The sequence below is a fragment of the Phytophthora cinnamomi genome, assembly GCF_018691715.1.
Source record: "Phytophthora cinnamomi strain GKB4 chromosome Unknown Contig63, whole genome shotgun sequence".
NCBI classification, from domain to species: domain Eukaryota; phylum Oomycota; class Peronosporomycetes; order Peronosporales; family Peronosporaceae; genus Phytophthora; species Phytophthora cinnamomi.
In genome coordinates this window covers 627,482-641,471 of record NW_027150996.1, presented here as the reverse complement: position 1 = coordinate 641,471, position 13,990 = coordinate 627,482, and the positions used below count along the sequence as shown (strand labels likewise).

General features: G+C 51.8%; 1 protein-coding gene across 1 annotated transcript; it reads right to left on the bottom strand.

Annotated features, from left to right (window-relative positions):
* Positions 1–1,084: 1,084 nt before the first annotated feature.
* Positions 1,085–1,342, bottom strand: IUM83_13218 (uncharacterized protein; the record flags this gene model as incomplete). The annotated part of the gene is made up of 1 exon (XM_067937879.1): positions 1,085–1,342. The coding sequence occupies one exon, from the start codon at positions 1,340–1,342 to the stop codon at positions 1,085–1,087; it is 258 nt and encodes an 85-aa protein (XP_067787005.1).
* Positions 1,343–13,990: the final 12,648 nt, after the last annotated feature.

Genomic DNA, 13,990 nt, shown 5'->3' with positions numbered 1-13,990 from the left:
GCTGGAAGCGGCCACAAGGACCACCAGAGCCGAGACGCCGACGTGTGTGGTGTCGCCGAGCTCGAAGCTGGAGCGGATCCCGCCGACGAGGCAGCCACCGTCGATACGGGAGCCGCCCAGAAGAGGAGCCTGGGGCAGAAGCAACAGGTGGAGCCACGTGCCCAGCCGAAGGAGTACCAGCATCTGAACCAGCCGCCGGTGAGGGTGATGGAGAACCCGAGTACGGAACGAGAGGAACCAGTGGTTCAGCGAGATCAGGCGCGTCGAAGTCGATAGCCGAGTCGTTGGATGAATCAGCTTTATCAAGGTCGCCGACCCGGACGTCCGCCGAGTTCGAGGACGAGACACTCGGCAGACCAAGCTCTTCTTGGGCAACTTCGTCGAACAAGGCAACAGCCTCCTCATACCCAGGCTCGCCGGGAAGGGGACATGCATTAGGCTGAGGAGTCGGTACGTGCTCTTTCCGCCGGGGCCCCGCAGCAGTGGGCGACTTGGGATTCGCGAATCGGCGAAGCCGCTCAGCTGGCGTCAAAATGTCCAGCCGAGCTCGATGAAGCTGACCCACTGACTTACTCCGACGGAGCCTTGACGAGCGGGTCGACTGGGTTGACACTGCGGCCGATGCAGATGCAGGCGCCACGGGAGAACTCGGCGGACGCACTGGAGAGGACGGACGAGTCGAGAAGCCGAGAAACGACGATCTCGACGAAACCACTGAAGTCGGCGGAGTCGCTGATGACCCATCCTGGCGAGGAAGGATGACCAACTCGATCGACCGAGTCTCTCCAGCAGGGATGTCCATCACTTCCGGGAACCTCGCCGCCAACACCATACACAAGCGCGCATTCAGCTGCAGCTCGGCGGGGTTGAGCCCTGGCACATCCAGACCAGCACTGGCAGCTGCAGCCATGTGAGGGTCATGCATTGGCAGAAAACCCTGGCGGACGATGTTCCTCTTCTGGTTGAGGATGACCCGGCGTTGGTCAGCGATGGCGGCCTGAGTGTGACGGAGAGGCTGGGAGTCCCCGGACGAGAGGAGCCGAGCTGACTCGGTGAGCTGCTCGAAGTCCTTAGACGCCACCCCTTACAAGGTGGCGTACTCAGCGTTCCGCGTCGAGATGGCGTTAACGAGACGCGCGATCTCGGCGTCGTGCTCCTTGACTTGCGCCCGGAAGGCCTCGGCGTGAGCAAAAGCAGCAGCCACATTCTTTAACTGATCCTCGCGGGCGGTCTTGAGGGAGGCCTCGGTCGCAGCCAGAGACTTACGGAAAGAAGTCATAAAGAAAGCCAGCTTCTTGGCCTCCCGCTCCCAAAGAGCACGCTCACGCTCGGCGACCTCCATCTTGTCCCGGAGCTCGGCGTTCTCCACAGCCAGTGAGTCTAAACACAGAGACAAGTGGGTGTTGACGGACTCGGCGGTTCTCAGCTCGACCCAGAGAGCAGCCACGTCATTCGAGGAACTCGGCGTAGGCTGCTGGCCCTAAAGAACGTCCGTGACCTCAGCAAGGGAAGAAGCGGAGAGGAGAGCGCGTCGCCCCGACGGGTCGATGGCAGGAGAAGGCCGAGTCGAGATGAATGCCAGGAGCCGAGCGAGAGCTGCGTTCTCCTCCTGACGGTTAGCCGACTCGGCCCGCACCAGCGCCTCAAGGGAGCTTAGGCTCGCTTGCTCCGCCGAGTTCGACCGGTCAATACCGGCGCCGTCCGAAGTGGTGTCGCCATGCGAACTCGACGGACGAGGGGGAGAGGTGCGAGAAGCTGGACCGGACACCCGGTCGAATTTCAGGAAGTTGGTCAGATCGATGAGCAACCCATCTCGCCCATCGCTGACCCCTGAAGTCCGGGACGGCTGACCAAGCGACTCGGCGGACCTCACCACAACTTGAGGCGGCTGCAGATTCGGAGCACTTGGTGACGAAGCCTGAAGGAAAAGCAGCAAAGTGGGAGCCCACCAAGTACTAAGCGAGGAATCAACTTACCGAGGAGACAGCAGCCTCGCCGCGACTCGGCATGACGATGGAAGAATGACGATGCCGTTGGGTTTGGAGCCGAAGAGAAAGGTTGACCCAGAGTGATGATCAAGTCCCTCACCACCTCGGCTCAGAACGTGACCGGGGCAGCACCGGAGACCAAGGACGACGTGACCGGGGCAGCACCGGAGACCAAGGACGGGTGGTGCCACGCAAGGGGAAGACGCGCGTACGGCAGGCCGTGTGCGGGGAGCGCTAGGAGACGCTCAGCCAAGTCCGAGGCAGTTTCCAGGCCCTGGGCTCGGCTAAACAGAGCCGCCGGCCACCCAGACGACGCGGGGCACGGCCAGAAGGCGCACAAGAGGACCAAGCGTGAGCCCGGCAAGCCCAGCAGCACTCAGCCGAGTCGGCGAGACCTCCCCGTCGAGCTCGCCGGGTTATCCGGACAGCTTATCCGGCTCCGCCGAGTTCGAGCCGTTGTAGCGGGGTGAAGGGTCGGCCGAGATCCGAAACCATTCCATTCCACTTGATATTTGTATAGGACCTTAGGAATAGTGGAGGCGCCCTTTCAGGGCGCCCAAAAGACTTAAGAACAAACAGAGCAGAAATTTCTAGGCCCACAACACCTGCACACTTTCCGGTAAGGCCCTGCACGGGGTCGGATTATGCCTGCCGTCGGTACCCGAGAGGCATAGCTTGTAGGGTACTCGACTGGCAGTGCCAAGCGATTAGGTCGGTCCGTGTTGGGCGTTGGGTGCTCGCCAACCGCGAAGGAAAAGTCTCGTTAACTCAGCGAGCCGGTACGCCGGACAGCCCGGGTGCCGTTACTCTTCAAGTCGGGTTGCTTCTGCCCCGGCGGCCTGTAAAAGCGTTAGCACGCCGCCGTCCATCCTTTGGAGGAGGGCACAGGGGTTTGTGAACGGAGTCCGCTAGCTCGGCGGATCTCCGGAAGAGTGGACCTTGGTTGGCAGGTGTCAGCGAGAGGCGAGACATCTGCTGTCCCGGTTGGGCCGAACCGCGAGGGGACAACCCCTGCGCAGGCCAACAAGCGCCGACCGAATTCGGCGATTGTTGCGGTTTGTGCTGGAGATCCACATCTGACGGTATTTGTGTGTTTTGCAACACCACAATTGACTCCCGTTCCTCAAAACCGTGCCCTCCACCAAAAGATGGACGACGGCGCGCGAGCGCTTTTACGGGCCACCGAGAGCAAAGGCTTCTCTGCTAGACGTATCATGACACCCGGGCTATCCGGCGTACCGGCCCGCAGACTCGGCGGGACTTGTCCTTGGCGCGCTCGGCGAGTTCCTTGCCCTACCCGACTTGTCTCTTGGGGCTACATGTAAGCACTCTACAAGCTATGCCTCTCGGGTGCTGACGGCAGACATAATCCAGCCCGCGCAGGGACTTACCGGATAGTGTACGCTTGTCTTGGACTTGGAAAATTCTGATCTGTTTGTTTGTTATCACTCCGAAGAGCCGCTAAGGCTCTAACCTACTTTTCCCTGTGTCCTATACAAATACCTAGTGAAATGAAGGTGTTTCGGATTTCAACTGACCCCACACTGAGTCCTTATGTAACTATCTTGAGATCCCGCTGACTTTTTGACTCAGAGAGAATTACCGACTCCGCTCTCACTTTGCAACGCCGGACCGCACTGACTTTCAAACACTTTCACCGACTTCAGTACTCGGCGGGAATTACCGTGACAGCTCCCACTCTAAGACACCGAACCGCTCTCTCTCTGATACACCTGGACAGTACCGTAGCAGATATGATTCTGAGACACCTGACCGCTCTTACTCTGCTACGCCTTCGCTCACCCAGGCTGCTGTCACCGGTAGTCGGTGTCGGGTCACATACCGGCGACCGAATTTTGGTGTGGAACTACACCACAACGGCCACCACCACCCCGCTGTCGATCTAGGCAAGCAGGGGCGATATGGCCATCCACACCGCAGTGAAGACAGGTGGGTACAAAACCTGTCGCTTTAGGATGACTAGATCCCGAAGCGGGTTTGGTCTTCCGGAAATGGGCTTAGTCGAGCCTATCGCGTCAGGTCGAGTTGAAGCCGAAGTTGGAGTTGACCCCGAACCCTCCTGATTCTGATTTTGTCGGAACTTGGAGTGCTTGCGGGCGTCTTCGAAGCGCTGCGCGTGGGCGATAGTTTCCTGCAGAGTGAAAGTGATGTTTTGAGATATATGACGTGAGGTATCTGGGCGCAGATCCTGCTGGTACAACCAGCACTTTACCATTTCAGGCAGTTCCAGTGATGATTGGGAGAGCAGCAGCATGAACTTCGATGTATATTCATGCTGCGAGCGCGTCACCTGGAGATCGTACAATTTTGAGAGTAGTTTGAACTCGAAGTCGCTTTTGCGAAAGCGAACACGAATTTGCTGTTTGAAGACGAACCATGTCCCAGGCTGGTCACCGAAATTGTTTTTGAACTGCCGGTACAGTCACCACGATCACTTCCGACACGGAGGTCTGCCTATAACCCGTGTCTGTTTTATACGAAACAAAAAAAGTTATTATAGAGGTATTTGTGCGCGGGAACATGGTAGGCACCGGGTCCAGTTCATCTAGCGCTTTCAGGTTCTGGTGAAGCACCTCCCGCTCAACACGGCAGCGTTCCTCCAACTGATGGACGCGTGTATTATAGTGGCATACAAGACGCAGCAACTCCGTTGGGTCTACGACAAGCTGGGTGAGCCAGTTACTATCAAAAAAGACGCGTACGCGATCGACCGGCTCCGAGCTATGCGCTGGTGCAGTGATGCCTGGCGTGAGGACACAGGCAAGGAGACGATCAAGAACTGTTTTCGTCATGCCGGAATCTGCTATTTTGGCCTCAAGGGCAAGCCAGACAACGGGGCGAGCTGCAGCTACAGACACGACGTCAACGTAGGCGAGGTCATTCTTCGACTTTCAACTGTGCACCTGTAGGACCCTCAAGTCTGATCACCTGCCTTAATAAATTTTACTGTTGAAAATTATGCGTGTACCCATGTGTCGAAAGTGAGGGTACTGTCTGTACCAGGACATGGCGTCCGGTCTCAAAAACGGGACGACCATGTCGACAAATCGTGAGTCGCAGCTATCGCGCTCGACAGCAAAGGTACTCAGGCGCTCTTCAATACCGAAACGCCATAGCTCTAGGCACGCCCATATAACTTCGGAGGGTTAGTCTTGTGCTTCTGGCGAGTGGCACGTGACTGCTGTTCAAACATCTCGCGCTGGAAGTTACTCTGTTGCTCCATTAACGATTGAAATTGCTGCTGCTGCAGATGCATGGCTTGCTGCTGCACGGCCATCACATGAAGCAGTTGGCCGAGAACGGCGTCACTAGTGACCGCCCCGGGTGGCGACGTTGATGACGCACCTGGACCTTGCGGTGCCGGCGTACGAGACGAGGTAGAAGAAGGCTGCACTGGCGTCGGGGACTGATTCATATTGTTGTCGTGGATACTTGACTGCTGGGCATGTCTCAGGTTCGGCGATGTCTTCAGCAGCGCGGGGAGTCTTGCAGTATAGTCGCACTTAGTCGGGTGTACCCGGTAGTGCCTCGAAACACGGTCGTACAGAGTTTTCACTCCTAATTTCGAAATTGTCACGTGATACGGAGTCTTGGAGAGGACTTGAGGTTGAATAGGAAAAATGAAGACTGATTGATTGAATGAAGCGAAATGAGGGAGGCTCGCAGCTACGGCTGTTACCTAGGCTACAGGCGGAGTTTTCGTGTGCCTGTCGGTCCGTTGCCAAACGAATGCTGCTGGTATTGGTTGCAGGTTGCTCGTTGCAGGTTGCTTGGTTGCAGATTGCTGGACAGGTGATGTATAAATCGTCATAGCATCTGTCAACATCTGATGCAACTCGACAAGATTGAGGATTCACTGTTCTCCCTCACGAACGGATACGAGAACTTCGTTCAGTGGCTCACAGGCGTCGACGATTAGAATGCGAAAAGCTCCACGATAGGCACATCCGCGACCTCGATACTACTTACGCTCTATGACGACGCGGACCTGTACACCATGATCGAAAGCCAAACGAACCCCGAAAACAAAGGATGTCGCCATAAAGTTGCAGACCGAACAAATGCAGCGCTGGTTAGCCACAGCAAAAGTCCCTGACGATGTATTCCAGTTGATGAAGCTTGGCAAGCCGAAGCGAAATAATCGTGTTGTTAACAGCCCTGAATTCGCTGTTTGGGCCACGTACGTGGACGATTTCGACGCAAGGTACCCGACGTAAACAAAGTTTACGACGATAGTGCCGATCTATTCAACATCGCCAAGGACGTTATACGAACCAGACGCATCGCCACCAGGCTACTGGAGACGTTACTTACAGCTTGGTTAATCGTCCGGACGTCCCCCGATGATGTTCTGGATGAGCTTGAACGCGGGATGAAATTGGTTATCATTTGGAGGAGCCCGGATAATCTCCTGGAGAGTCCGCTGCTCAATAGTTGGTTCAGGTACTGTATATCAAAGCTCACAACAAACTAGTTACGGGAATGATTGAGACATCAGCTTCTGCTGCAGGGGAAACCTTTTTGACAGACTCTCCTTCCAGAATTTCTCGGAGGGCACCCCAAACCGAAAACCATCTCCAGCATCACGTCCGGTAAGGTCCATAACCTCGGGTTCCGCCTCCGACGTTCCATCGAGGCCCAAGACAAAGTCATCGGGAGCATTATCCTGCTCGACCGAGGATTTTGACTGGAGTGAGGCCACAGTAGAAGCAGGACGAACCAGGCGGCGTTCACAGCGAAGCTTGATCACCACCGACTCCTTGAATGGAGAATTCCTGTCGACAGGGGCCGGTGCCTTCTCTTCGAGGTCTCGGCCAGCTTCCAACTCATCGTCCGGAGATCCCGACTGGACCGGAGGTGAAGTTCAAACCTCGGTATCCTCAGGCCTAGCTGGCGAGCCGGGCAGCGAGTTCATCGAGGAGTCAGACGGATGGGGCGAGGGAAGCGCATGGACTGAGCTGTCGACGCCGACCTCCAGGACTTCCTGCGGTGACTCAGGACGGGAATCACTAATCGCCACCGAAGCCCCATTGGTCGGCCGAGTCTTCGTGCTGCCAGTCCCGCCTCCACTTGGAGGAGACCATCCGTGCGGTGGCGACGACGAGTTCTGGACCGTGAGTTGCGGAATAGCGCCGGAACCCAGTCGAGACTTGGCTGCTTTCGCAGCTGCTTTAGCCCTCAAATTCACCGACGGCTTGCCAAGGCGGGAAGTACGCCTGGCTTGAACCTGAGACTTCGGAGCCGCAGGCGTCGGTGGGAGCTTGGAATGAAACGATGGCTTCGCCGAGACCTTAGCTGAACGCTGCTGGCGCTTGGCTGGCGGGGCAGCAATGCCCTCGTCGTCCGACAGCTCAACCGAGGAATCAGGCGGAATGCTGACGCGAGTTGTCTGCGGTGGAACGGACTTAAACGAATGCTTGATGGAGTGCCAAGATCCAGCTAAATGACACCAAGCGCTGTTGATGAACATCTCATAACCGCGTCCAGGCGTGTTGGCACGAGTGTTGCTCGTGTAAGTTGTAGATACCGTCGGGTTAATTGCTTTCTGTAATTCTCCTTCACTAGTCTGTGAGCCATGTTATCAAGCGGCTTGACAAGCCATCACTTGCGCTCAGGCATGCTGTTAGATTATGGTGTTTGAGTTGCGCTAGAACAATTGGATTATTTGGCATGACATCCTCTTGCTGTCACTGGTATACACTGTTGAAACATATCGTCATAGTCTTGTTGGAATGACTCCACAACAATAAACAAAAAAACACTTGCAAGGCTTTGCATTCGTTGAATGAAGTAGTTCTGCTATAAGAGTCTACTTCAAGTTTGCTTCACACCTGTTACATCAAGCATGGGTTCGAACTATAAAGCATCCAATGACTGCTTCGATAGAACCAGCCAGAGCGTACACGCCAGAAGCGTGTACATCAACCGATGCTTAGCTGGCTTGGTAAATACCATCGATAGCCTCCGAAAGAGGTCAATGCCAGGTCGGGTCTAGATAGGTCAATAGACATTTGGTTGGATAGGTCAATAAACATTTGGTTGGGCCTACACATTCACATCATATGTCAACCAAGAAAATACATTTGCTTAGTGTGTAATAAATGTTGAAGCGCAAATAGAATGAACACACGCATGTGGTCGGACTCACGTGAGTGTGCCACCGTGGCAGTGATTCCCAGAGTCGCCTCGCTTTCTACCTAGCTGTACAGCTTTTGCAAGGTACGAAATATAACGCGAGGCAAATAATTTTGTTTTGCTCATTTTAATATATCGCTATGCAGATTTGTCTATCTAGTCCGCAAACAAATGTTGTCGTTGGATGATTTACATAGATTAAAGCAGATTGTTTTGGATGGAGAACTTGGTAGTGTAAACTACAACCGTGAGCTTATTGCAGCTAAACTTGACGAGTCCAATAGCTTTTATTGCGACAATATTTCACCCTATCGACACTAAACTCAACCAAAAATCCATTACTGGTATTTTGTGATGCTCACTACATGATTGCCCTTTCGGAAAAACATACGCCAATTCCTAAGACACCTGTTCATCTTTACGAAGCCTTGGGCACCATGACGTACCGACTTTAATTCACCAGCGCGCTATGGTCACCAGACGGCAGGTGCAAAGCGCGCCACCCGATCAGTGTACGTGGCACATCGGTGCATACAAAGACGCATTTCGCTTGGAATTAAACCAAGGATATGGTTTCGCTAGAGAGTGTTGGCTACAAGCTGGTAATAGTGAGAGTCCTGGGCACATGGATGCTGGACGAGTTTTGGCCTATATACCACCCACTCTACAACACACATTTAAAATATGGATTGCTTTCAAGGACTTTAAAAGTGCGATTTTTTTTCGTTTGGATGTGATAACGAGGCTTTCAACAGAATGCCTTCAGATCCAAACACCGTGATCATCGTGCAGCGTCCTGGAGATGTGGTTTATGTCGGTCCATTAGTGTACCATTCTGTACTTCTTGGCTACACACCTGGGACACCTCCCACGAAGCAATGGGGTATCATAGACGGATTTTTATTTATTCTTCGAGAGGATAAATTATTTTCCTATCTATACGCCACTCAGGCGAACAAGGGTAGACGTAAAAATTCGGACACTTCATGGACTCAAGTGGTGGGGGGCCTATTGCGCGATGGATGGACGAGCCTTTAATTCACGAATGTTAAGGAATGAAGTAAAGGCTTTTACTGAAGACGTGATGGCCAAGAATCCAGAATTTGCGAAGAGCACTGATGGCGCACACGCCGGACAGAGATCGAAAAAGCACAGGCTAAGTATTGCTCATGCTATAACATTTATTAAAAAATAAAGATTTTAAATTTTACTAAATAATCCTGATGATCTTTGTGATTTGAATGCTACAGAAGTGTCATATGAGTTCGACAAGCTATTCCAACAGATATGCCAATATTGCTATGATTGGGCTCTGTTGTAAATAATAAGAATGTTCACATTCATACAACAATTCTATCAGAGCCGATTCGTAATATATAAGTGTAAAGTTTCCGGCAGTGGCATGATTCTGCTGTTTCGTGATTATTGGGTGTTAAAGTGTAGATGTAGCACTTGAGAAATGGTACCCCGGTGCGAATATTGTTCGGTTGGCTTTTGTGTTTGTTGTTAACGTTACTAAAGATTCGCGCTAGTCAAAAATACTCTTATTCCGAGGTAAGTACCCTCGGAAGTGTCTGACCTCGATGTTATTGTATAAACATAGCGGCCCGGGATTACCCCGGTCGATTTAGCTTTTTTGGGTTCAATTTGCATCTTCCGCCACATCATTCGCATGAAGGTCCACCTAGCGGTCTGGTTTTATGCTGAAACGAAGGGCAACGCGTACGCCCGTCCCTATGCCAAGAAAAGAAAGTTCTTTGATTTTGACCAAAAACGTATTCAAGACTCCAAGTGGCTTCGTGGGCGTGACGGTCAACGACTACGAGAAGCATGGCTGAAGCTTTCGAAAGCTGCTAAAAAGCGTTGGTTCGCAGCTCATCCGGATCATGATTTCAAAAGAGAGTGCAACAGAATTCAAGATGACAGGAAATCAAGGGAAAAAACAGAAGGGGCTGCTCGAATTGAATCCGCAAATCAAGAAGAGAGCCATCAACCGTCTCGGGCAGACACCAGTACACGGAATGTACCTCTACGACAGACCGATGTCGCTCCAGAGCCTCAAGGAAGCAAAGTGCTCAAGCAAAAAATGCAGCTTTTGAAGAAACATCGGTCAACCTACCATCAAGTAGTTTGTGAGGAAGAGAATCTGCGAGTAGATACGGCATACAATCGCGGGAAAATGACCGGGGTGATCGCTGCTCTAGCTTCGGGCGTTCAAAACGCCATCCTGCATGCTCGCGCGAAGGATAACTGCCAGACCCCCGAAGCCGTTTTCAAAGCCGTGTGTACAAGAGTTTCTGACGTTCTTGTTGGAGCTCTGTCGGCTTCGACGTCATCACCGGAACCAGATTACAGCAGCGATGCTCCTTCTCCTGAGTTTGCTTCCGCCAGAATTATGCAAGCAAAGAGGAACTACCAGGAGAGTCTCGAGGACATACGCCAACACCTGCGTGATGAATTGTCAGTGGAGGGCCCAGATCCGCCTGTACTACTGCCAAACCACCGCTTCTTTAAAAGTTTTCAGCATCGTCGAATGTGTAAGATAAGAAATATATTCATGCATTTACGGTAGGACTATGCGGCAAATCTACCTACGAGAAATATATCCACCTCAACTTGGAATCGATCACCAGCGCTGCTGATCTTAACTATCCAATCTCGTCGTAGTATCCTTGAAGATTCTGGATGTGGCTTAAATCGCCAGTCGTCACGCGTTGTAGACGCCGCCATATGACGTTCCTATGATCTGCTCGAATAGTGTGGTCACCTTCCTCATCGCTTGAGTCTTCGTAAGAATCAGCCGCAGAAATAATCTCAACATCTGCATTTGGAGTTGTATCAGGGAGCACCACCGGTGTTGGCAGATGAATCGGAAGTCGCTTGGGGGCTAAAGCTCTTCCGATGTCGATGTCATACTTCAAATGTGCGTAACGTCTCGCAAGTTTCTCCAATCCAACTACGAAATCGGGAAAGTTAGGATGCGGTACCGGAAATGCTGCATTCATTTCACGATTGAATCTCTCTACAGGGTTGTTTGTACGGCTCACCGCGTCCCGGCGAATCGGTTCGATAATCCAGAGAACTAGTGGAAATCTTTCTATCCAGGTTTTTTTCAAAGTATCTCCAGAATTTTGCCCATGGAGAAGATGAAAGAGAAATACCCCCCGCCGCACATTCTCGGGCAATAGTAGATTTAACCCACGCAATACACTTGGGTTTGACCGGTTCCTGCTTAATCACGGTGAGCATATCCAGCACGCCAGCTCTAATGGCGATCTTGCATTCACGATCCGAAATGCCATACGATTTCATTTTGCGTCTGCAAGCCTGTTTAAAGTGAAACAAGCAGCCAACAATGTTTGTATCAGGGAAATGATCCCGGATCGCCCGAATCAATCCCGCTTCAAAATCACAGTAGATGAATTCCGGATCCATAGCGTAGTCAGTCTCGTCCAACACCAATCTCATTGCGTGAAAATACATCGCATATTTCTTGGATGTACACAAAACGAAAGCAGCCGGGAAGAATGCCTTCGTGGGGCGATCATACGCCGAAAAAATCACGCACTTTTTAAACTTTGGGGGAACTGTTCGAAACGTACCATCTACAAACACATTTGTCTTCTTCTGCTTAAGCATGTTCAATAGTGAGGGATGGCCCCAACCTAACAACCGCTCACGTTTTTTGCTTTGCTTGTCGTAGTACGAGTAGTGGAACATCATGAAGTTTGTTTCAGTAGCTGCTCCCGAGTCGTCCAGAACTTGACACCACGATGAAGTCTCAATTTGACCGTAGACCGACCCGCCAAACTCCTCGGTACGGGCACGGTTTACTCGGCGCAAGACCTCTTCCCTACGCAAGCCGGTAAAAGATACGTTCGTATCTGCAATTCCGTAAAACTTAGCTCGCACTGCGTCCCAGATTGCGTTCCGGGTTGCGGTAGAAGTCACAGCCAGATGGTCAACGTACCGTTCCATTTCTTCAGATACATCAACATGTGTGTTGGGAGGTGAAGATTCATTTCCATCTGGGAGTGCACCACGACCATATGTGTGCGGCTCGAAGTTAATGTACCGCTCCACACTAACCACATACTGACATTTTCCCTTGCAACCATGACGACCCCGGTAATGACTACAGAGCAAGAATATTTTGTTTCGATTCTTGTTCGATATCGTGTATTTGTATCCACCAACCCACACATTTGTCCGTCCGGTTCGCCTGTTGCTGTCAGAGTTGGCTGTATCCGGTCGCTGAGCAAAATGGGCCGCCAAATCCGTGATTATGTTTGGAGGATTCATAGCGCGTAATTCCTCATCACCTTCGTCGAATTTGAATTCAAAGTCCTCGTCAAAATTCGAGTGAGTACTCGATACGGACTGCGCGTGCGCGTCCAAATTTCCATTTGTCTGAGAAATCTCTTACGGGAGGGGGTTCAAGATAAACTGCATCGTGCAAGCCAAACTCCTAGTTGTATTCACTAGATTTTCGAAGACATTCGCCCTCACAGCGATATCACTCTGTAACTGGCACCCATCTTGTGCTTGCACTAGATCCACGACATCAACACACACGGCGAACATGAGCTATGAATACATTGGCACTTAAACTCAATTCACATTACCTGAATCCACCCGCCGGTTTCTCCGATTTTGAGGTCGGGCAGGTGATCGGCGCCGCGCCCTCCTTCCATTTTCTCCGTTACGCCGGGCTACCTCACGATTCCTACGGGAGCGCAGCTCCATCTGTCGCTAATGTGCGAAACCACGAATGCACTCTAGCGCCTCTTAAGCTAGTGTCCGTTTCATAACCAATATGACATATACAAAATTTTAGTTTTTCCATTTGGAGACCAGCTCCATTACAATTGTTGTATTAGAGCGTAAATACAGACCCAGTGAAAAACAGAAGCCAACCGAACAATATTCGCACCGGGGTACCATTTCTCAAGTGCTACATCTACACTTCAACACCCAATAATCACGAAACAGCAGAATCATGCCAACGATGGTAATTTCAACGATTAAATTGTTGGAAACGAGGCGTTTGCTAGCTGGATGACGGCTTGATTCTGAGGACTCGCCTCTAATAGAGCTTGTGTACGTCGGTGCACTTCCACACTTTTGTGGGGTTACATTAGTGCATGTTCCACATGTACAGTAGTAGTATTGTGGTTTGCAGATATTTTGTCGCTCGGATTTAGGGCTTAGATCGATCTCTGAGATAAAATAATTCGAAGACATAAACATGCGACATGGTAGTAAATCGACCTCCAGGTGTAGGTAAGTCGCACCACCTCTTCCTACTAAATATAACGGGCGCATCGTTGGTTCTCAGGACACCGCGGTAACGTCGCCAGCCACTGCTACTCCGATACGGCTCTGTTGGACGTGTTTAACGGCTCGTTAGCTTCGTCTGTGAGTGCACTAGCGGCTCCTGTATCGCTGGGCTTTCCGCTTGTCTGTCGCGCGAGCTGCACTCCGCCATGTAAGACCACATGTTGATACTACGCTACCATACTGAAACTTAGTGTGTCTCCGGCCCTTGCGACTCTAATACTAATCTGTTGAACGTGTTTGATGGCTCGTTAGCTTCGTTTGTGAGTGCACTAGCGGCTCCTGTATCGCTGGGCTTTCCGCTTGTCTGTCGCGCGAGCTGCTCTCCGCCATGTAAGACCACATGTTGATACTACGCTACCATACTGAAACTTAGTGTGTCTCCGGCCCTTGCGACTCTAATACTAATCTGTTGAACGTGTTTGATGGCTCGTTAGCTTCGTTTGTGAGTGCACTAGCGGCTCCTGTATCGCTGGGCTTTCCGCTTGTCTGTCGCGCGAGCAGCTCCC